This window comes from Mus caroli, unplaced genomic scaffold, assembly GCF_978045245.1.
Source record: "Mus caroli unplaced genomic scaffold, Mus_caroli_1 scaffold_6, whole genome shotgun sequence".
Taxonomy (NCBI): domain Eukaryota; kingdom Metazoa; phylum Chordata; class Mammalia; order Rodentia; family Muridae; genus Mus; species Mus caroli.
In genome coordinates this window covers 72,754,649-72,778,734 of record NW_028227261.1, presented here as the reverse complement: position 1 = coordinate 72,778,734, position 24,086 = coordinate 72,754,649, and the positions used below count along the sequence as shown (strand labels likewise).

General features: G+C 38.6%; 1 protein-coding gene across 3 annotated transcripts in view; it reads right to left on the bottom strand.

Annotated features, from left to right (window-relative positions):
• Positions 1 to 24,086, bottom strand: part of Zdhhc21 (zDHHC palmitoyltransferase 21) — a 61,303-nt gene that overhangs the window by 14,577 nt on the left and 22,640 nt on the right. For all 3 annotated transcript variants that reach the window (XM_029476194.2, XM_021160134.3, XM_029476193.2), the window contains 2 exons: positions 22,559 to 22,697; positions 7,254 to 7,370 (listed from right to left, as the gene is read on the bottom strand). In XM_029476194.2, the coding sequence (XP_029332054.1) occupies positions 7,254 to 7,370; positions 22,559 to 22,697 (256 nt within the window). The remainder of the gene's footprint in view (positions 1 to 7,253; positions 7,371 to 22,558; positions 22,698 to 24,086) is intronic.

Genomic DNA, 24,086 nt, shown 5'->3' with positions numbered 1-24,086 from the left:
TTTATTTATTTTAGCATTTTAAAGAAAGCAGTGAGGAGATATGTCATATAATTTTACAGTTGGAAATACTATACTAGAAATACATTTATTTTATTTAAATATATATAACTTAGGAAGGAAAGCCAAACTACCAGAGATCTCCCTTTAAAGACAGTGAGCTACAATGACCTGCACGTGTGTAATGCTGATTGCAAGCCAAGTGTGTAAACACGAGCTAAATAGAGACTGTACTAACTCACCTCATTGATTCACTGATATCTTGCTAAGCTCAATTATAAAGATTGACAATTTTACGCCTACACTTCTGTATATATATTTATAAAGCAAAAAATTCATTAATTAATAAAATCTTATTTAATAGCTAATCTCCTTTAATCTGATTTTGAATATAAGATATTTTTCACTGCATTAGATTAGCCCCAGTTAAAATTATATCACTATCTTAGTAACTATTCTATTGCTGTGAAGAGATCCTGTGAGCAAGGATCGTGAAAAACAGCATTGAGTTGGGGCTTGCTTCCACTGCAGAGGAGCATGGCAGGGAGCCTAAAAGCACACAAGCACTCATGGCACTAGAGAAGGAACTGAGACCCTACATCCTGATCTAGAAGCTCAGAGCACACCCCTAGTGACACACCTCCTCCAAGGCACACTTCCTAACCCTTCTAATCCTGTCACAGAGTTCCACTTCCTGGACAGTAAGTATTCAAGTATTTGTGCCTATAGGGGCCAATCTTAGTTAAACCACCACAGTCATGCACGAATGATTCTTTCTATACGTACGCAAGTCTTGACTATAAATCAAATGTGGGCCAGTAGGTATAAGGAGAAATATTTTCTATGCAATGGTTTTGAAAATTATCTTTTTTAAAATTTAATTTTATTTGTAATTCATTTTTTACACTCCATATTCCATTCACCACCCTTCCCCATCCACCATCTGACTGCTCCACATCCCACACCTCCTCCCTACCCCATCCCATCTCCACGTGGATGCCCCCAGCCCCTATCCCACCTGACCTCTAAACTCCATGGGGCCTCCAGTCTCTTGAGGGTTAGGTGCATCATCTCTGAATGAACACAGACCTGGAACTCCTCTACTGTATATGTGTGTTAGGGGCCTCATATCAGCTGGTGTATGCTACCTGTTTGGATATACCCAAAAGATACCCCCATCATGCCACATGGGTACCTGTTCCACTATGTTCATAGCAGCCTTATTTGTGATAGCCAGAAGCTGGAAACAACCTAGATGTCCCATGACAGAAGAATGGATACAGAAAATGTGGTTCATTTACACAATGGAGTACTACTCAGCTATTAAGAACGAGGACGTCCTGACTTTTGCAGGCAAATGGATGGAACTAGAAAATATCATCCTGAGTGAGGTAACTCAGACCCAAAAGGACATGCATTGTATGCACTCACTAATAAGTGGATATTAGTCAAAAGAAAGAAAGAAAGAAAGAAAGAACCCATACAGAATTCAAAAGGCTCAACAAGCTGAAGTGCCCAAGTGAGGATGCCTCAGTCCCACTTGGAAGAGAGAAGAAAGCAATCACAACTGGGGAGGGAGGGAGGGAGGGACAGACTTGGGAGGGAATGTGGATGGAGTGGGGGGGGGCAGTGGGGGATGGAGAGGAACCTGATCTGGTATTAGCTGAGGGAAGAGGACTGAAGCACTAAGGATCATCAGAAAGAATGGAAACAGGCAACCTCAGGAAATAGGAGGTTGAGGAGACCCTCCCCCCCCAACTCACCAGAGACCTGAGAGGTGAGAGACTCCCAGGACTCCTAGGGAGGGACCTTTGATGAAATGTCTGACAGTAGGGAGAGGGAACTTATAGAGCCCACATCCAGCAGGAAAACAGGACATCAAATGAGGGATGGGTTGCTATCCCACAGTCATACCTCTGACCCATAATTGTTTCTGTCTGAAAGAATTACAGGGATGGAAATGGAGAGGAGCCTGAGAAAAAGATGGTCTAGAGACAGGCCCAAAGTGGGACCCAGGTAAAGGGGAGGACCCAAGGCCTGACACTATTACTGAGGCTATGGAGTGCTCATAAAAAGGGACCTATCATGACTGCCCTCAGAAAAACCCAACAAGCAGCTGAAAGAGTCAGATGCAGTTATTTGCACCCAACCAATGAACAGAAGCAGCTGACCCCTGTTGTTGAATTAGGGAAGATTGAAAGAAGCTGAGGAGGAGGGCGACCCTGTAGGAGGACCAGCAGTCTCAATTAATCTGGACCCCCGGGATCTCTCAAGAATTATCATTCATATTCAAGTAGAATCCAATGGCATCTGTGAGACCAAAGGCAACAACACATTTATTCCCTAACTTCAGCACAATGAGCAATGCACTAAGCTCCAAAGAAGACATCAGAAGCTCACACCAGCACACAAACTGCTGTGCCCAGCAAACAGAAATGCTTGTATACAAAATTTAGACAAACTGTGAGAAGAGTGTCATGGCAGAGAACAGCTCCCTGTCAGGACCTCCCCAGGGAGCGGAGCAGCTGTTCGGCTTCTTGATTACATCTCCTGTCACTGGAAACCGGACCGGTCTGGCTCCGCTACACTGTTAACACCAGCAGGAACTTTCCTCTTGCTGCCTGGGACTACTGCTCCCTAATTCTGATGTCAATTACATTAATAACAACATCACTGTCTACTTCATTCACATCCAAGAGCAAAAAAGGGCTCCTCAGCAAGGGCTGCTAAGATAACTTGTTTCCTGAATAAAGACTGCATCAAAGCCAACTGCTTTACAAACATGGCTTCCAGTATTCATTCAGTTGGAGCACACAACACAACACGACCCATACATTTAAATCCTAATTTAAACCAAATCTGAAAAGGAAGTAAACCCTTAAAATTTTGCTTTAGTCAATTTATTAGAAATACTAGATGTGTATTGTTTGTGGCCCTTTAATAGAGTTTATTCATTCCAGGTTAAAGGAAACAATGGGGAAATAATTACTAAAAATGAGAGCCCTGCTTCTCTAATACCTAGGTCTAAGCACATGAACTGGCATTTATTCTGCTCTCTTGTTTAGTGGACCTACATTCAAGCTAGGAAACTCTAGTTCTCCATAAGGAAATGATATCCTTTCTTCCCAAGGAGATGAGGGGACAAGGGTAGGGAGAGGAAGAGCATTCCCATGGAGTGACTTGGTCCACTATGACTCCTCCATGGCTCTGATGCTATCTTAAATACTCACCTCTAGCTCACGGGATAGAGACCCATGCATTCATATATGATGAAGCCTATAGGCAAGCTTAGTTTGATAAAAGATGGAACAGAACATGTATTTATGAAGAAGGTATGCATAGTCTACATTGTCAATATTTTAAATGTTTTTTTGTAGGGATGCTAATAGTTCCTTAGACTTAAGACAACTATTAAGCCTCAAAATGAATTCTGCATCAGCAAGGACAGGAGCAAATTCTGAAACCATTATTCACTAAATCCAAAAAGGTCAGTGCTTGACAGTCACCACAGCAATCCAATGAAATGTTATTAAAATTTACTCTAATTTCTTTATCTGTGTGGTGCCTGTGTGGGTGTGTGCACATGTGTGCACGTTCATGTGGAGGCCAGAGATGGATACCAGGTGCCTTCTTCAGTCACTTTTCATTTTACGACATGAGGGTCATATGACAGGCTCTCTCACTGAGCCTGGAGCTCACTGATTCAGCCACCCGCTGGCCACTGATTAACATCTGTATTTGAGGGCAAGAACAGTGGCTAAAGATCAGACTGACAAAATATATTCCTCCCTCTCAGTGCTTGCACCTTTTCCTGAGTGTCTCATACAGATGTACAATTTTGTGTGATTTCTACTCAGTTTAGAAATAACATATCAGAGCCCAATTTCCCTGTTTGGTACAACAAACTGCTATTCAATATTAAAAAAAGAAACATATAATCTGAAAATAATTATTAGCATGTTGTATTGTGAGAGTGTTGGGTTAGGACCAAGCAAATAACAAATAACTTACTTATTATGTACAAATCAGAATGCTCAAACTTTACAGTAGAGACCTTTTAAAAAGCGTGAAATAGTTGCCATTCACAGCACAATCTCAGAAGCTAATGGACTTGCTGTGGCAGGAAAGTGTTACTCAGCCACAAGCCTCTGCCAGCCCTCAGTAGTGATGTGAATGCTTAGCCGAATGTTCCCAATGTCCACTCCTAACCATTTACAGTAACAACAGGGGATCTGAGAAATTCTGCTGGACGGACTTAAATACCCAGTAGAAATTCTGACAAATTCAAAGCTGGAAATTAAACAGTATGCATAACTTGTTGATTCTGGCAAGACTTGGGCATTAATAGTTCGTTCTTATTAACTATTCATGAACGAGTGCAACAGTTAAGAGCATGACCTTAGGAAACAGTCACACTCGTTACCATGTCACTTACTATCAGTACTACCAGGGGGTATTAGAAATACTTTACACCCAATGGTTAAAAAAATAAAAATAAAAAATATTAAAACGGACACTTCACAAAGCCCTATGAAGTCCCAATATGCATATAAAGAAGTGTTCAACATCAGAGAGATGCAAATAGAAAAAAGTACATTTCTGATAGAATGACTACAATTAACAAGAGTTGTCAAGAGATGATGACAAAGATGGGGAGCTACTGAAATTCTCATACATTGTTGGAGGACAGTGCCTCACTGGATAAAAGGTCCAACTGTGGGAGAAATGGCTCCATGTGACCCAGTAATTTCACTTGGAGAACATGTTTGTTATCACAGAAAGATACTCTGTACCCCTGAACTGTCATCCTTAGCTGTCCAGCCCTATGCAACCAGAACGCCATTTTCTTCTTCTAAGTACCTGCTCTGCATAGCTCATACAAACTGCCTTGCTGAAGTATGTGGTCTTTAAGTTAGCTTGTCTTCAAGGTTATGTGCACAGTACCGCGTATCAACACTTCCTCCTTTTCATGTTCTCACAGGCAACTCAAACACCCTTGCATTTACAAAATGGACAGACAAGTGCTGGATTGCATCCAGTCTGGGGCCCCTAAGAAATAGCTGCTGTGTGTATCCATGCCCTTCTTTGGGGCTGGATGTAGGAAAGGAACTGGTAAGTCTAGAAGGAACTCTGTGTTCACTGTTATTAAAGAACTCTGCAACACTGCACTATGTCACACACACAACAGTGTGTGAAGACCAACTGAGTTCTAAGGTCTCCTCACATTGCCTTAAATAGAACCCCTTAAAGATAAAAGTCATTTTGATGAAGTCCAATTCATTTTTCTCTGGTAGTTTTTACTTTGGGTGCTCTGTGTAAGATACCAACATTGTCAATTATGTTTTCTTCTGAGAGCTGCTCTAGGCTGTCCACTTCAGCACTATACTCCCTTCTCAGGTAACTTTTTGGATATGTCATGAAGCAGAGAGACAATCTTACTTTGAATATCTATCTGCCCCAGAACAATTTGTAGAAGACTGCTCTTTTCCACAATGAATAGTCTTGGCATTTTTATTGAAAATCTACTGGCCCTCTTGTTTTCATGGGTTCTGTATCTGAGGATTTAATCGATCACGGGCTATGAATACTAGGAAGAAACTTGCACTCACACTGAACTTGCTCAGACTTTTCTATACATCATCCCATAAATGACATGGTATAATGACTATTTACATATTATTGATATTGTATTAGACATTATAAAGGATGTAGATATGATTTAAACTATATAGGGAGATACACTATAAATGTATATCAAATACTATTCCATCCCAATAGGGGTTTTAGCAGCTACTGCAGATTTTAGTACATACAAGGCATTCTGAAACTAATTCTCTATAGGTAGCACAGGACCATATAGTTCAATTCTAGTTCCTATACATACATGTCCATCCTTAGGCCAGTACCATAATTCTTGAATACTGTTGCTTAATGATAGGCTTCGAGGTTTTCTTTCTTTACTTGATTCATTACATGCTAATAAGTACTTAAATGTTCATACACAACATAGATGCTAAGCATACTACAATGCTGCAGCCCCTTTGAGCATGTTCACCTGCATTCAAAGACATAGCTTCTACAAGGTTATTTTGACAAGGTTGGTCAAAAGGATTGTACACTTTAAATTTTGATAGGCATTGGTAATTTACCTTCCAATAAGGTTAAGTCAAGTTCTACTCCTTCCAATAATATATAAGGAAGTCCACTTGACTGACCTACATTCTCTCTACCAAGACTCTTTTTTTCAATCTTTACAATTTTTCTCAGTTTTTCAAATCTCTTTTGTTGTGATAAAAGGATTCAACTACAGTAATTGTAAAAATAATTGATACTCTAGTATGTCAGTCTTTAAAAATTTTTTATTTATTTTATGTATGTGAGTACACTGTTACTGTCTTCTGACACAGCAAAAGAGGGCAATTACAGATGGCTGTGAGATACCATGTGGCTGCTGGGAATTGAACTCTGGATCTCTGGAAGAGCAGTCAGTGCTCTTAACCACTGAGCCAACTCTCCAGCACCCCAGTATGTCAGTCTTATCTCTCATTGCTTCTGCACCTATACCCTCAAACTGACCTAAAAAACATACGCAATAAATGCACGCATGAAGACAGTAGTACCTGAAACTGTCAAGTGTTTGATGTAACTGTTCCAATTAAATGGTAAGAAAAATGACTGTATCTGATGTAGAGAAATGTCAAAATTGATTGGTGCTATGTCAAGACTTTCCTCCCATATCAAATAGAGAAGAAGGAACTGACAGTCTTTCAGGCATACTAAACAGTGATTATCACTTATTAAGTTAGTTTGCACACTGATAAATCAATTAGGACATTCAAGAAATGATTTAATTACTACTAAAAGTAGTCTTGTCTTAGCAAGTCTATCTTCAGAAATAGATCTTAAATAATTTAAAGAAAAAAATGATGTTCAAAGTATTATTTGTAATAAAGAAATCAAAGTGATTGCTATGGTATAAAAGGAAATAAGATTAAAAAAAATGATTCCACACTAGATACTAATTAACAGAAAAACATATGTAATCATGAAGCCTATAAGCACAAGGTCTACTATAATATAAAAATACTCTGCACATTTTAAAAAGAGGGATGCAAATTTTTATGTACATTTAACACATAATAATTGTGGGTAATTTTTTCCATTAATTTGCAAATTTCCTGTAACATTTTAGAATTAAGTCCACAATTACATCATCTGTTCATACTTGTCAGTTTTTACATTAAAAATATCCTTACTGTGATGATGCCAATCAGTTGTGTATAGAAGAGTCCAGTTATTCCAACTAACATAGTGATGCCCATGAAGGCAGCTAGTCTCATGATAGCCAGCTCATGGCGAACAACAAAGAGGTCCTGCAAAGAAGAAGAAAGGCTTTTAAATGACTTGAAGTATTGCTGAATACTGAAATCAGAGCCAATACAGGGCACATAAGTATTCCCCTTACTGTTTCCTCCTTTTGTTCCATGTCATCAACACATAAATATTTGAAAATTTCAAAAATAACTTTAGAACTTACAACAGAAAGTTGAAAACTATAGGATTTTACTACTGTTTTGTGTCTTGCAATGGTAATCTCTCTCAGTCCCAGAGTTACAAGTTACCTTTCATTTATATATATATGGCTTATATAGATATATAAGGCTACACAGAGAACCCCTATCTCGGAAAACCAATATATACATTGGTTTCTCTGTGTAGCCTTGGCTGTCCTGGAATTCACTCTGTAGACCAGGCTGGCCTTGAACTCAGAAATCTGCCTGCTTCTGCCTCCCAAGTGCTGGGATTAAAGGTGTGCCCCACCACTGCCTGGTACAAGTTACCTTTCTAACACACACACACACACACACACACACACACACACACAATTTGTGGAAGAAAACAAAAATTAGAAACATTATAGGGTGTTTGGTTCACAAAAGGAAAGTTTGTTATTACAATGCTAAAAATTTGGAATGTAGAGGCATGCTTTACAATACTAAACCACCTACTAATTATCTAATTTAGCCCCATTGAGGGGAACCTCCGTAATAGGAGGTAACAGCCTTCTCGAGCCCACCCCATGTGTTCTCCCATTCAGTTATCCCTGTGCTATACACACACATGACAAACAACAATGATGTGCTCTCTACACTCCCACACGTCCCATGCAGTCCTATGGAGATGCAGGCATACAGTGCTGCTGAGATGGAAAGGAACATGATAGGAAATGGGAACAATGATAAGGCAAAGGTCATTTTCTGGTCATTTTCTGGTCATTTCCAGGGAATGGAAGTGAGCAATCTGAACATGAACTATACTCTAAGGACAGAAAACCAAAGAACAATCCATTTGGCATCATGGTTATTGAAAACACCAAGGGAGAGAGTCAAACAACTAGTATTTCCCCAGGAGTCAATTGCTGTAAACTTGGAAGTAAACCAGCTAGTGTTAGATGTAATGGATGGACTGGAAGAATGCCCCAAATGCAACCACTGTATGCTCCCTGACAGAGGTTAAGGATTACGAGTGTTGTGGCAATCCCAAAAGTAGGGCCAGGAGTGAAGAGTGCAAGCAAGCATCCCAGAGCTTGGAAGGGGAAGGCAGGAGGACCAGAAAGCCAAGGCCAAGCTGAACAGCATGGAGTTAATTTTCTGAAGAATGGATGAACAGACAGACAGATAGATACATAGACAGACAGACAAGTAGGTAGGTAGAATGAAAAAAAAATTAGGTAAGCCCCAAAGAGGACACGTTTGAAACAAAGGACTGATGCCTTTTTGTGGAGCATGCTGACAAAGTTTTAGACTCAAGAAATTAACAGCTGGCTCTATACCTTTGATACTCATGAGCCTGGAAAACTTAAAACTCCTCAAGCCACTTGAATTGTTCTCTAACAAATACTATGCTATCAACCAACATTTCACTTTTAAAAGGTCTAATTCTAAATCCTCATAAAAATAAAATTGACATGCAATGCATGTCACACATGAAGCAGCAACTTGAACATTACAAGAACACTGTTCCTTGTCCATTGCATCTGTGAGGAAGTCCAGATGAACCAAGTTTTAAAGTACATCCTACTGAATCAAGCCATGGGGAACACACAAGACAGGTCACTCCCCAAACATCTCCTAGAGGGCATCACATGAGCCACGCCCACCAACAAGGCTCTGCACTCGCTCTCACAAGCCAACCTTAGTCCACACTTGCAGCCATATTGCTCCAAGTCAGTGGGGTGTGTGCACTTCCTGACCATCTGGTAAGAAGAAATGATGCTGCTGTTTCTGTCAGGCTCTCACCCTTTCTGAATGTAACTGACAAGAAGGTCTGGGATGCTGTGCCTTCATTCCCCACAAGCCTCTGGGGTTTTAGCACATGGTTTTATGTGGTAGGGTGATTTAAGGCATGTGCATGCTGTTACAGTACAAATTACTATGCTACAATGGCTACTTCTAACCAAATAAAATCTATCTTGCCTCCTTCTTAAGAAAAGATATTTTTTAAAAATGATGGTGACAAGACTAAAATATTTATGTTTAAAGCTACATTGTGCATTTGGTTATATATTTGAATTACTTGAAATAGTACAGAAATTAACATAAAATTACTTATCAGTTTTATATTTTCAGAAAACAACTGGATCCAAGTTCACACATGCATTACTCACATTGAATTTAAATCTGTACTTTAGTTCTGTCTTTTTTCTTTTAAATAAAGCACTTTTGAAGTCCCAAGCTATCTTATGAAATGCAGCTACATCAAGAACCCATTTATACTCAGAATCTTTACTATCCATGTGAAGATATCCCCAACCCCCAATTCCTCAGAATTTGACTGTATTTGAAGATGGAAGTTTTAATGCTGTGACTAAATTAAAGTTAAGACACTAAAGTGGACACTCCTTCAAATCACTGGTGCCCTTAAATGGAAGGATGTGTGGGCATAGAAAAAAGTCCAGGACTCTTCTACATGGAGGAAATACCACTAAGGGCACACTGGGATGGTGGGTGCTTATAACCCAAATAAACAAGGTAAAGTCAGATCTGCAGGCACCATCATAATTTAGAGGGACAAATTTCTTCTAAGTTACAGTCTGTGGTATTTTGTTACACTAGCCCTAGCAAACTAGGCTAGTCTCCAGGTCTAACCCTCAATTACTGATCCTCAACTTATCTCCTCCATACTGAACCTCCAGGTCTAACCCTCCATCACTGAGTCTCTACCTCCTTCTCTCCATCTTAGAGGCCCCAGCTCTGCCCCTCCGTCACAGGGCAGAAAGTCAGCATTTCATCAGCATACGAGGCAGGGCTGAGGAATTTGTTTTCCCAGGTTTTGGAAAACTTTCTTCTGACCAAGGAAGTTATCTACTTCTTGTCTGATAATATGGCAATTCTAAATTTTATCTTTGACCATATACTGAGATATACATTTATCTGACCTATTAATGTGATAAACTTAGCAGGCTAACTTTCTAATGGGAAATCTACCTTGTTCTCCTAGGATAAACTAAGCTTGATTTTGCCTTGGATCAACTAGCTAACACCATGCTTAGCAGTCAGTAAGTCAGTCATCTTTGTCCTGGTTCATTTGACTGTAAGTTTCTCCTCAATGTTCCTTCCTAGATCATATATCCAAGAGACTATATAGAAATGAACCAGGAAGGCTGAAGGGATCATCCTGTTCACACCTGACAGCCACTCATTGGGTGGCCTGGAGAGCATTTGCTTCAGGAAAGATGTTGTTATTCACTGTTTATAAGAGGACTATCAAGGTTTCCCAGTTTTTTAAAAGCTTTGTAGATCAGAAAATTCAAAACACATTAAAGTGTCCATTCACACTGTTCTGCATAACTAATATAATCCTAAAAACAAGAGTCACCAGAGTGGAAGAGAATTGCTCAGCTGGCAGACTGCACCATTCTCATGTGTGTATAAATATTGTTAATTTTCACAGAAAAAAAAAGGTCAAACCTATAGAACAGCAAACACTCTTATATGAAAGAGCATGGCAGGACTGTCTGCTCTACTGCACCCATGTTCAGCAGAGCAATGCCACCAAGGAGGGATATAGAGGAAGAAATCATGGCTGTAACAACTGCTTCAGGCACCATACAAACCAATCCTACCTGACAAAACTTTATTTTTTAAAATTTAAACTCACTTGGTAGAGGGAAGAAGAGAAAATACCCAAAATCATCCCTGAGGGAAATGATAGAGGGGAAAAAGCCCAAAAGTATCACTTTACCATGTAACAAGATAAATTCTACAACTATCACGAAGTTTGCACTCCACAGAGGATAGTCTAATTGTAAGGATGCGACAGCAGACTAGAGAAGCAATCCCAAGCATAACGCTCTGCTCACCTGGACCACAGAGCCAAAGCCAGACACTTAATGAAGCTTGGAAACTATTAGCAGCTTCAACATGCATCATCTACGGGTACGTGTTTAAACAGATTCAACTGCATTGGAGAATTCTATTAGGAAGTTCACAAACATAGACAGCAGTATTTCTAGCTACACAACCAAGTGAACCATAGGCACCGAAAAGAAAGAGAACCGGGGCTGGTGAGATGGCTCAGTGGGTAAGAGCACCAGACTGCTCTTCCAAAGGTCTAGAGTTCAAATCCCAGCAACCACATGGTGGCCCACAACCACCCGTAATGAGATCTGATGCCCTCTTCTGGTGTGTCTGAAGACAGCTACAGTGTACTTACATATAATAAATAAATAAATCTTTAAAAAAAAAAAAAAAAAAAGAAAGAGAACCAAGGAAGGCTGCCTAATGGGAGTATTACTGGGAATAATGTATTTGTCCATCAAAAGAAAAAATATATTATTTTAAGTGAGATATTATGAATATTTTTAGCAAAAGTCACACAGTATATATTAACCATACTTAAAAAAAGAATTGGCTTTCAAATTCTGCCCATACAGCCCTGGATAGTTCACTGACCTACATGTGTATACTTTAATATTTGTGCACTCTTCTACAGATATACTGTACATGACAACATAAAAAAGAAAATCGTAATCATAAAATTTAGACTATATATTACATATTATTATATAGACTCTATATTGTAGAGTTTAAAATAGAAACAGAATTATTTAAAACTGACATTCTCATCCCCATGGAGAGCCAGCCTATCACTGAGGGATCTGGGTTGTCTGGTTTTCCAAGAAATGAAATAAACTGGATCATATCCGTCTGACATACCTAACATAAAGATTTGAGTTTTCAAAAAAACTAATAACTTCATATGCAGAGATTAATGCTGATATGAAAATTCATTTTATAATACAATGCATTTTGTTTTAGTCTGAAAATCCTTATAGCTGTAAGATTTATTTACATATCTAAGCCTTTGTTTATTAATTTCAAAATATAGGTGGATAATTTATAAATTTATTTTCTTCCTATATTCTCTGAAAGAACATAAACTATTTTATCACTACATCCTAATGCAAATTATTATCTAAAGGAAAACTCACTATTATACCTCTCTAGTGACTATCACTGAGTGCCCAGAATCAAACCTTACATTTTGTATATATGTGCATACAACTTGTTATTATAGAGCAAATGTGACCAGCACCTGATTTCCAGGCAGACAGTGAATACTTCATAAAAATTATCATGTTTGCCTTACTATATTTTGGCAATAGAATCTCTAGAAAAGCTGGACCAATTCGTAAGAAACTGGGTAACATTCCCTTGCTAAATTCACCACTACGTGAAGCACGACAGTGTCTAACAGAATTAAGGGAATGGCAACACTCTCCCAGGCCTTAACCATTGAAACTCAGAGAGACTGACTGCCTCAGGAGCAAAGGCTGCAGTGTCTCCCATGTTAAACACTCCTCTATTTAGAACTAGACCACCACAGAAACATACATACATACATACATACATACATACATACATACTTTATGTCTCATAAAGACATACATCCAGCCAACCTATTATCCCAGTGCCTGCTCAGGGCTTGTTAAAGAGTTTCTATGTTCCAGCTGTCAAGACAGAAAAGGAATACACTGACAGAAAGAACTGGCAATTATTAGATTAGATGGTTTTTGTCTACCAATCTCTGTAAATGTTACAGAGAGAGAATATTCTCAGCCGTGAAGTCAGTACACATGAACAAAGAAAGCTGGATTACCTTGATACTAGCATTAATGGATTATTTTTTCATATTGATCTTAATCCCACACTCTTCTTGACTATACTTAACAAAAGTTCACTCACTGATAAGTGGATATTAGCCCAGAAGCCCAGAAGCTCAGAATATCCAAGATACAATTCATAAACCACACGAATCTCAAGAAAGGAAGACCATACTGTGGATGCTTCTCTCCATCTTAGAAGGGGAGAACAAAACACTCATGGAAGGAGTTACAGAGACAAAGTGTGGAGTAGAGACAGAAGAAATGACCATCTAAAGACTGACTCACTCTGGGGAGCCATCCCATTTATAATCACCAAACCCAGACACTGTTGTGGATGCCAACAAATGCTTGCTGACAGAAGCCTGATATAGCTGTCTCCTGAGAGGCTCTGACAGTGCTTCACAAATACAGAGGTCACAGCCATCCATTGGACTGAGCATAGGATCCCCAATGAAGGAGCTAGAGAAACTACCCAAGGAGCTGAAGGGGTTTGCAGCCCCATAGGAGGAACAACAATACTAACTAGCCAGTACCCCCAGAGCTCCCAGGGACTAAACCACCAACCAAAGAGTACACATGGTGGGACTCATGGCTCCTGGGGGGAAGGGATAGAGGGAGGGTGTTTTCTGGAGGGAAAACCAGGAAAGGGGATAACATCTGAAATGTAAATAAAGAAAATATCCAATTAAAAAATAAAAAAGTTAAACATGTATTTCATAAATATTCGCCATTCTTCAGTGACCACATAAATAAGTGACCTTGTAGATGATTAAATAATGACCATTAAGGCCTAAAGTATTTTAACAGCAATAAACAGTGATATACTAATTATCTTTAAGGCTGATTATATAGAAATATTTTTAATTATAATGAGGTTTAGAAATATTCAAAGGTACCTGCAACCAAGTCTTCTGGTCTTTATTAGCTAGATGTCTAGGCACATAATTGTGTGGCACAATTCTATATGACATCAAATCCCTAGCAACACGATTAGCTATCAGCCAGTCAGAATAGCATTAATGTATCTTGCTAGCAGAAAAGTCTGGCTGGCCACTGCACGTTATTTATTCCCTTCTTATGAATATTGGCAGCAAGCCCTTTGTTTAAACTCTCTCTCCTCTCTTCTCCTTCTGTCACCTCTGCTCTCAGATCATTAAGTGTAGTTTGTAGGATTTTGCCCTTCACATAAAAATAACTATAAAAGAATCAATCAGAAGTTAATTTGAATCTACTTCACCTAAAAATAATTTTAAAAGCATAAATTTAGAACTGAAGTGGTATTCCACAAATGATTAGCTGCTAACAAATGATAACCTCTCTTTAACACTACAAATTATTTACTTAAAAATATTTTTCTCTCATAGATAGTAATTACTGTCGGTAATATCTAGTTGCCAATGGCTATACATTAAAACAATTATACTACTATGATGTCTTTATAAAGCAGAATGAACAGCCTTTATGTTCCATTAAAATATTAAATGCAGGCTGCCTCAATAAAAAAAGATAAAAACATCAATGCATGAATCTATCATTCTTTGAGGGGCAAATTTTGTATAACATGTTAGTGTATTTTAAATCTGTACTTAAAAAAATTTTAAATGTTAGTATAAATAGCCTAAAAATTCTTCGGGTACACCAACCATGGTGGCACATCCTATAATCCTTGCACTTGAAGATGTAGACAGGAAGATTGGAAACTTAAGGTCAGCTTGGGCTATATAGCAAGTTTGAGGCCAGCTCGGGTGACATGAGACAGACATGGTTCCGTCCCTTCCCCTTTGGAAAAAAAAAATTCCTCAGGAAAAAATAGAAGCAGTGTTTGCAGGCTGATGCTTGCTATACCAAAAAACACCACAGCCCAAATCATCTTCTGTCAATGGCTGCTCTGTGAATGAATGAGCTACAGACTGTCTCTGAGTCTTAGCCATCATATCAATCTCAGGGACACTCCAAATGTGATGTTTCCCTACATTCCTAGTAATATACAAGTTCAAAATTATCTAGCCTATGGTAGAAATTGTAAAATGCAGGACTGATAAGGATTCACGCCTCATATATAACTTAAAACAGTTTACTCTAAATCTTCCTCCATATTTAATTAAAAATCTGCAGTTTTGTCTCTTACACTTCAGTTAAACAATAAATGACTAAAATTTGCTGATAAAGCCCTTAAAATAAGTATATAAAACAGTTAAACATAGAAGTTGGTCAATGATTAAAGTTCATTTCCTTCAATATCCACTTAATTTATTTAATTAGAATAGTAAATTATCCCACAAGCAATAAGTTTTTAAATCTTCCAATAATTTTTATCTCAATAATTAAAGACATCAGTTTCAAGAGTTTTAAGGAAAACCCAACACTATACTATCATAAAAAACAAACAAATTTATGCTTAACATTTTAAAGGTTTCCAAACTTAAAGTTTACACGTTTTACTAATTTTCCAAAACTGAATATTTTTTAAAAAGGAGCCTGCTACTAAGTTTCTGAAAATTTCTAGACACCTATTTATTATTTTCTTACATTAGTTGGAACCTTCAGATTTTTTAAATTTAAGATTTGTTTATTCATTATCACGTGTATGAGGCTTTTGCCTGCATCCTTGTATCTATGCCACATATGTACCTGGTACCCATGAAGGTCAAAGGAGGGTGTCAGATCCCTCTCAACAGCGGCTGCAGATAATTGGAAGCCCTTAGGTAGGTGCTAGGAATTGAACCTGGATCCTCTGAAGGAGCAGCAAGTACTCTTAAATACTTAGCCATATATATATATATATATAGTCCCTGGAATTTTTAAATTACTATTTTCAATGAGAATAGATCATATAAACTGTTTTAAGCCCACAGGCTTTCCTTAACAGAAGATCTGCAATATAAATAAGTTTAAGAAATAAATCCTATTTGGAATTCACAGTAAAAGATAGATAGATAGATAGATAGATAGATAGATAGATAGATAGATAGATAGACAGATAGACTGCCTTACCCATTACACTTTCTATACTTTCCTTCCCTCAACAAAGGACACTTCTGAGTATTTCCCAAAAACTTGACAAGTAGGCAGGAAAGGTCCTATTTTGAAGGTAAAGATTAAGAGACATGAGATGCAGGAAGTGTAATCCAGTGGTGGGGTGTTTGCCAGCCATGCTTCCCCCAGCACTACAGGGGAAAAAAAATTTAAGTATGAAATTACTGTAAGAAAAAGAAAAACCTGGGGCCAAGTAACTGCAAAGAAACTAGTCTATCTCAGAAAGAAGGCTTCTAAAAACAGAAAAGCAGATTCACAAACGGTTTATCTCCCAGAATTTGAGAATAGCCTGCTTCCTTTCCATTCTTGTTTCCAAGAGGTATTTATAACCGAGCAGCTTCTCACAGACACTGGCAAGTGCCATTCACAGGCAATTCTATTCTTCTAGAGAGTAAACACTTCCATCCTAGAGACTACCACACACTTAGGAGTTGATAACACCTCTTTCCCAACCTAGAAGAAAAGCACTCAGCTCTGGCATCTAGGACAGGAGAACGACGCTCTGCTGCCCTCTCTCTACCTGAAAGGGTGTAAGGGAAAAGCAGGCGACGCCTCTCCCTTCTCTCAGGACAAAAGTACAGGATCAAAGTCAACCACACACCTGCTGCTCCAGCGGGCGATGCACAGTAACCACTAACTCCCAGTGAATCCAGAGACTCTGAGGTCTCTACTGCATATCTCACGTAGTAAGAGGTAGACAGGGCAGGGGTGACACTCTCTGGCCAGCTGCACACACAACTCAAGAGTGGCATACAAGTTTTTAGTGTTTATAGGAAAAATGGAAGAGTACAAAGAAGGACCTAAAAAATAAATATATGGACTAGAACCACCACTAAGGTCAATGTGATAAGGGGGACCTCCCTACTGAAATTGGTGGTAACTCTTTACAATGTCATCTTCAAAAGAACTTCTATAAAAAGAACAGTGGTTTTCTTGACTTACACTGACTTTTGACTTGTCTCTGCTTTGATAATCTCTACCTCACCATCAAGTCTGTCCAGAGCCCAACAGCACTGAAACCTTAGGGACACATAAGTTTTGAAACTGAACACTCCACAGAACTTGACTTACATAAATGAGAGCATCAACAGCGATTAGAACCACCTGAGAAGAAACTGTTACAAAAGCATTATTGCCACCAACACCTGTAAGAGATGTCTGAGACTGAGCTTCCTGAGGACACTGTGAAAAGCCAGTTAAAGCCAGTCCATGACCAGCTACTGCAAGGCAGTCAACAGCAGCCAACCTAGCAACCCCGTGAGAACTTAAAGGCTGAGATCCCAGAGCACAGTGATGCCTTAGGGGGAGCTCTCTGTACATTCCACACTGCTTGTCATCATGACAGGGAGGACACCAGAGGACACCATCCATAAGAGACACCTCAGCTCTTAGCTGAAACCCTGGAAGGATACAACTGAGGAGTAAGAACAAACTGAAACTAGTCTTTCATAAAATGTAGCAGCCAAACATCCTGTAAAACACAAGTGCAGTAAGTATGAGCTTCTAAAACGAATCATTATACTAAGCCCATTCAGTATGAGAAAAACATGTCATCTAACCCAACTGGGTCAAGAAGAGGGTTCTTTTATCCTATATAGAAACAAATAAGAGAGTAAATCAAACATATCAACTTCATCTGCCACAACTGGCCATACAATTTACCCAGTATTCAATAAAAAATCAGGCATATCAGGGTGCAGATTAATATCTGGTATGGGCATCAAAATAGCTTTCATTAAAATGTTCAAGAAGGGACTAGAGAGAGATGGCTCAGTAGCTAGGAATGTTGGCTGCTCTTGCAGAGAACCTAGGCTTGATTCCCAATACCTCCAGAGTGGCATACAACCATCCCTACTCCATTTCCAGGGATCCTTCACCTTCTTTCCTCCATGGGCACCAGACATGCATGGTCAGTCCAAACATTCATGCACATAAAGTAAAATACATAAATCTTTAAAATATTAAGAAATGGTATTTTAAAATGTTCAAGAAAATGGCAAAGTGCGGAATTTCCCTAGGAAAGTAATCAATGAGAAACAGTATCAATGTGAATTCTGAAAATACAAGGTACCACGTAATAGACTTAAAACTCAAGAGAGTAGAATAGAAAAGCTATCCTTAAGTCAGAAGAGAGATCAGTCGAAAGTAGATTAAACTGTGGGGTGTGCAAAAAGAAAAAAAACCCAAAGACAGGAAGTGCAGAAATCTCACACATACATAATTATATGCTAAAATATGCAAAAGAGTCACACAGCATATTTAAAGTGGAACCGAAATTTTATAACTGAAGAATTTCATCACACAGGTTGAAGAAGTTACACTAAATTTTCAACAGAAAAATGCAAAGAGAACAATACTGGAGCATATTACAGAATTATAGAAAAACAACAGAGTGAGAATTTTAAAAATCATAAAAGTGATCATTAAAAAACACATTATGTTCATGAAATAGACCAACAACTAACTTTACAGTGAAACTATAGAAACCAAAAGACAATGGAAAATATTTTTTAACTGAAAGCAAATGTTCATCTATAATCCTGCGCTAATCAATAAATTCTTCAAAATTGAAGACATGACGATACTTTCAGGTTTATAACTGGGATCATTTCTTCCAGGAAAGTTGAAATGAAGTAGTTCATACCGCCATTCACTACATCAGACTCATGACAATCGTCCTCACTGGCAAATGACATGATCTTGGAAAATACATGTTTAAGTTTTCATTTCATCACTTCTAAGATGAAGGTGAGCACAGGAAAAGAACAGGGCAAACTCTGAAGTAGCCCACTTACTACCAAGACACCGGAAAGCATGGGCTAAAACAGCAATGCCTGCTCAACACTGCTAGGCACAAACAGCAGGGATATACCTATACCAAAGAATCACTTACGCCAAGATATCTTTAATATAGTCAAGATTATCTCAGCACTTGATTGACATTTATTAATACTAAGGTATTATTACTATTTTTAAAAGCCTGCATTACTCTTGTCTGAGTTTCCAAAACATAGCTTTGCATATTTTTTCCTCAGGATTATTATATAAAACAGTCAATATATATGTAAAAAAACAGAGTACATGCATGAAAATACATTCTAATACCACTTATAATCAGTTTCTCTACTTTAAAATGTAATTCTTCCTCTAATTGGCATTAATTTACCTAGAGTTCCTATCTTTCATATTATGTGTGTATGCATGTTAATGTATATGCAGGTGCCCGTGCATGTTGGGTGATACAGAGGACAACCTCAGGTATCATTGGGAAAGCCATACACCTACTTTGAGGCAGGGTCCCTCACTGGCTGAAGCCTACCAGTTAGGCTAGAGCCCTAGTCATAAATCCAGGGCTCCTCATGTCCAACTCCCAGGCACCAGATTACAAGCAAGGGCCACCACCTGTGAGGAATTTGCTCACTAAGCCATCTCCCCATCTCTCTAACGTTAAAGCAAAATATTCTCATCATTTCAAATTTCTAAATCTTTCACGTAAGTATTATTGTGTCATTCTTATTTGTTATGGGAATTTCTTTTGACTGTCACCAAACCCTCTGTGATATTGTTCAATGGCTTATACTTTTTCATAAAAATAGACTAAAGAAAATATTCTCTGCTTCTGAGAGTTTTCATGAAACCAAATGTAACATAAGCTATTTGCCAGTTATTTCTGATTAATATCTTTTTATTTCTCAGTTGTTTTAGCTTTTTGAGATGAGGACTTATGGAACCCAGGCTAGCCTCAAACTTGCTATGTAGCTGAGGCTGACCCTGACCTGCTGATGCTCCTGCAATCAGCCAGCCTCCAAAGTTCTAGGACTACAGACAAAACCTCCATGCCTGGCTGAATATATTAACTTATTTAGTTTCATTATTCATACCTTTCAGAAAATGAAATAACAAAGCAGAGGGCTTAAACAACCTACATGTAATAAAAGAAAGTAAGAATTTGAATCTAGAGTGTCTGCTTTCAAAATGACCTCTCGACTACCATGGTAAACTTACTATTGACAGGCAGGTACTTAGTATTTTTGAGTTTTGCTAGCCATGCACCATGTCACCACCACTCAACTTTGTTGGAGCACAAAAGTAGTCACAGTCTATATGTGTATGGAAAAATGAGAATAGCTTTTTGTCCCTCAGTAAAACTGATTAACAAAATCTAAATATGGAGGTCTATTAGTCCCCTGGGGCAGAAGCTGCTGACCCCGCCCTGCTCAGAAAGGGGGTCTCTTTTCATGATCTTTTTCTCTCCACTGACACCTCTCAAATCTTCTCTCTCACACTTTGAAAAACTATGACCTTAACCCTACAGAACAATTTTAAAACACTTCTTTTGAGGTTCAATTTTCACACAGTTTTCTTGGATGATTCACATGTTCTAATTAACACCAATTATGCCACAATTAACCTGAAGCAAGATGAAACCTTTCTAAAGCTCTAATAGAAACAGGCACTGTATTTTCAGTATGAAAATGACAAATACATTTGAAACCTGTTCTGACAGCTGAGACAGGAAGGCTACAAATTCAAGGCTTGTCTTAGCAATAGAGTAAGAAAGAGGAGGCTTAAGATCAACCTGGCCATGTGAGACCCTGTCTGAAAACTAAAGAGTGGGTGGGGAAGACAGTTCAGAGCAAGGCTAGCTCATTTCAAGGCTCTAATTTCATTCAGTTATTGGATACAATTTTAATGACATATACCATATTTAATAATCACAATCTAATCACTTTCAAGACACAGCTCCACTGAGGTTTATAACCACACGGAACAGCCAGGTCTCACAACAATCATGCACACCAAAGCAACTACACAAAGAACTAAGATTCCCAGCACTTGCACTTCACAGCTTAACCACACACCTATCACCAGGGCACTTTATATGCAAAGGCATAAGCAGTGTAATTGTAAAGAAAAACTACCCACCTCCATCAGTTCTCTCTCTCTCTCTCTCTCTCTCTCTCTCTCTCTCACACACACACACACACACACACACACACACACACACACACAGAGGATAGTCTTTAAAAATATAACCAAGGCCCAAATCAAATGGAAAAGGAACATAAATTGTGTTTAATCAGCTCTGTAACTAAAGTTGGTTGGGTAACCAGCCTCCCTTTCTACGTACAGTACCTCGCTCAATCCTCCACTTTCTCCTGTGAATATTAGAGACTCTACAGTGAGACATAGTACATAGTACAGCACTGACAGTCAGGAACCAAAGGCTCTGGAGCTGCTAGCATCATCAACACCATTTATACAAATCTGAGCACTGCTCAAATGATCTATATCTAAAAATTACAGGTTCCCAACCTGTGAGTCATGACCCCATGGGGGGCAAACAATCTTTCTATGAGGGCCACCAAAGACCATCATAAAACACAGATATTTACATTATGATTCATAAGAGTAGCAAAATTACAGTCATGAAGTTGCAACAAAAATCAATGTATACTTGGGGGTCACCACAACATGAGAAAATGTATTAAGGATTGTCATTAGAAAGTTGAGAACCACTGCTCTAGAACATTCTACAAACTCATCTTCCTGCTAGGGAGAGCTGGAGGCAGAAGGCCAGATATGGTGGCACAGGCCTATAATCTCAGCACTCAGGAGAAATGAGCAGGAAGGCAGAGAGTTCACGGCTACCTTAGGCCAAGATCTAGGCTTAAAATACAGAGACCAAGAGTCTTCTTCTCAAATGCTGACTGTTCTCTGAGAACCTTAAAAAAATACCACTAATTCCCGCACTCCAGGGCAGACCTAGCAGAGCCACCAACACGACACAGGCTCCATGCTTTATGTCCTCTTTTGTGGTTATGGCTTGGTGATTTTTGACTTTGGTTTTCGTTGGCTTGGTGTTTTGCTTGTGTTTTTGGAGAGAGAGAGAGAGAGAGAGAGAGAAAAGAGACAGAGAGACAGGAGAGGAGAGGAAGATGAATTTTGGTGGGAAGAATCTGGGAGAAGTGGAAGGAGAAGGAAGAATATGCAAAATAAATTCTATAAAATTTTTTTTAAAATAATAAAATAAATAAACCTGTCTGATTTTATTTTAAAAAGAAAGCCCACGATTTTTATACTTTTCCTTTGTTCTCATTATTTTATGTTATTTTTAAACCAAGACTCATATACTGAAAGAGCTCATATTTTGTCTTCTGAAGAAATCTACTCAACACAAATAGTCATAAAGAGACTTGTCTAAAAAGAGCAACAGAGCGCTCTCTCGAGCGAGCCCAGTGTCCCGTAAAGCTCACTGGTCTGAGGCTCTCTGCTCTCTCTGCCGCACTCAGGAACCACCACGTTCACACATACGGCACAGCTGCTCTAACATTAGTGGATATAAACATGTCTTACCAAGTTACGCTTTTTTAGTGGAAGAAAATAATAATAGTGGCAGAAAGAAAACATCAGTGCGTAGCAAGTAAGCAGCTCAGTGTAGAAACACAACTGTAGAAAGAGCCAATGGTTGTCTTCACCCACACAATTGTTTATCCTAAAGGGAAAATGAAAAACAAACAGTGAAGGTTTAGTAAGATGCTCACGTCAGGATCATGAAGGTAAGTCTCACCTAAACCTCAACTCCAACTACTTAAAGATACACATTTTAACATGCCTTCTCCTTTACCAAGGAGGCCAGCTAGAGACTACATTACCCCAGCTCACAGTAGCCCAGTGCCCTGTGCCAACTGACACAAGAAGATGCATAGTGGATTAGGTCACTGGCCCGAGGATACTCAGAAGAGACAGAGGCTGGACCCTGCCCTTCCTTGCAGCACTTGAGCAGAGGAGAACAATTTAAACACTTCAGAGAAAAGCAGCTCAGACTTGCTACATGGACAGAACTGCGAGGCTCACCATTTTATTTTTATATGTTTACTTTATGAAATATCTATCCTTGGCTGCTGAAACTAAAAATGTATTCAAAACCACTTACGTGTACTATCTGTCAAAACAACAGTGAAGTCCAACTATAATAATGATAATATATAATCATAAATTATCAAGGTTCATTTAAAATGAGTATCCTATTTTACAAAATGGGTATATTTTTAAGGTACTATTAAAATCTAATTTAAATTTCAACATAAAATTATTTTTCTCAAAATTATATAAATGTTTTCCTTCAAACTAGGACTACACTATCACCAAAGGAGAGAATGCATATATACATATACATAGCAAGTTCAATCTGTAGCTTAAATTGTTAAAGATATATTGTTTTACATTATTTTTAAAAAAAAATCAAAACTAGAACTGAGCTGGAATGCTTGTGGAGGTTTATCTGAGATTACAGAGCACACACTTGGTAAACAGGTCCACTCTTAGCCCTGTGACCTCTAAGAGAAGTGGCTCCCCTAAGCTCAAACTCTGCTCGGTTGTTGCTAAGCATCCTTCCTCCCCTCCTCTGGTCCAGAACAACACAGCACATGTCCTTGCTCAGAAACAGCATCTAACCCTGAAAGGTGAAGAGCCCTTGCTTAGTATGCGGGTGCCTGAATTTAAACTATTTAAAAAGAACAGTCAGAGACAAAAACAAAGGCCAGACATAGTGATCATCAGATCAGAGCTGAAGCTGAGATGGTTAAAATGTAGCAGTTTGTTAAAGTGTAAGAATCCTCGGCTTCAAATTAATACCATGTACTGTCCTCACCTGGATCTGAGCGGCACTCTGCTAGAAAATTCAATCACAGAAATCCCCAAATCTAGACCAGGCCACCTTCCTTGCTAACCTCCCACCACTACCCTCAAACAGACACTGAAGCCTAGGAACAGCAATATCTCAGGAGTAACTGAAAGTTAAAAGAGAGCTTCATTTCCTCACCAAAGACCTAGTCTTTACCTCTTAAACAGACACATTGCCCAGATGATTTTTTTTTTAATT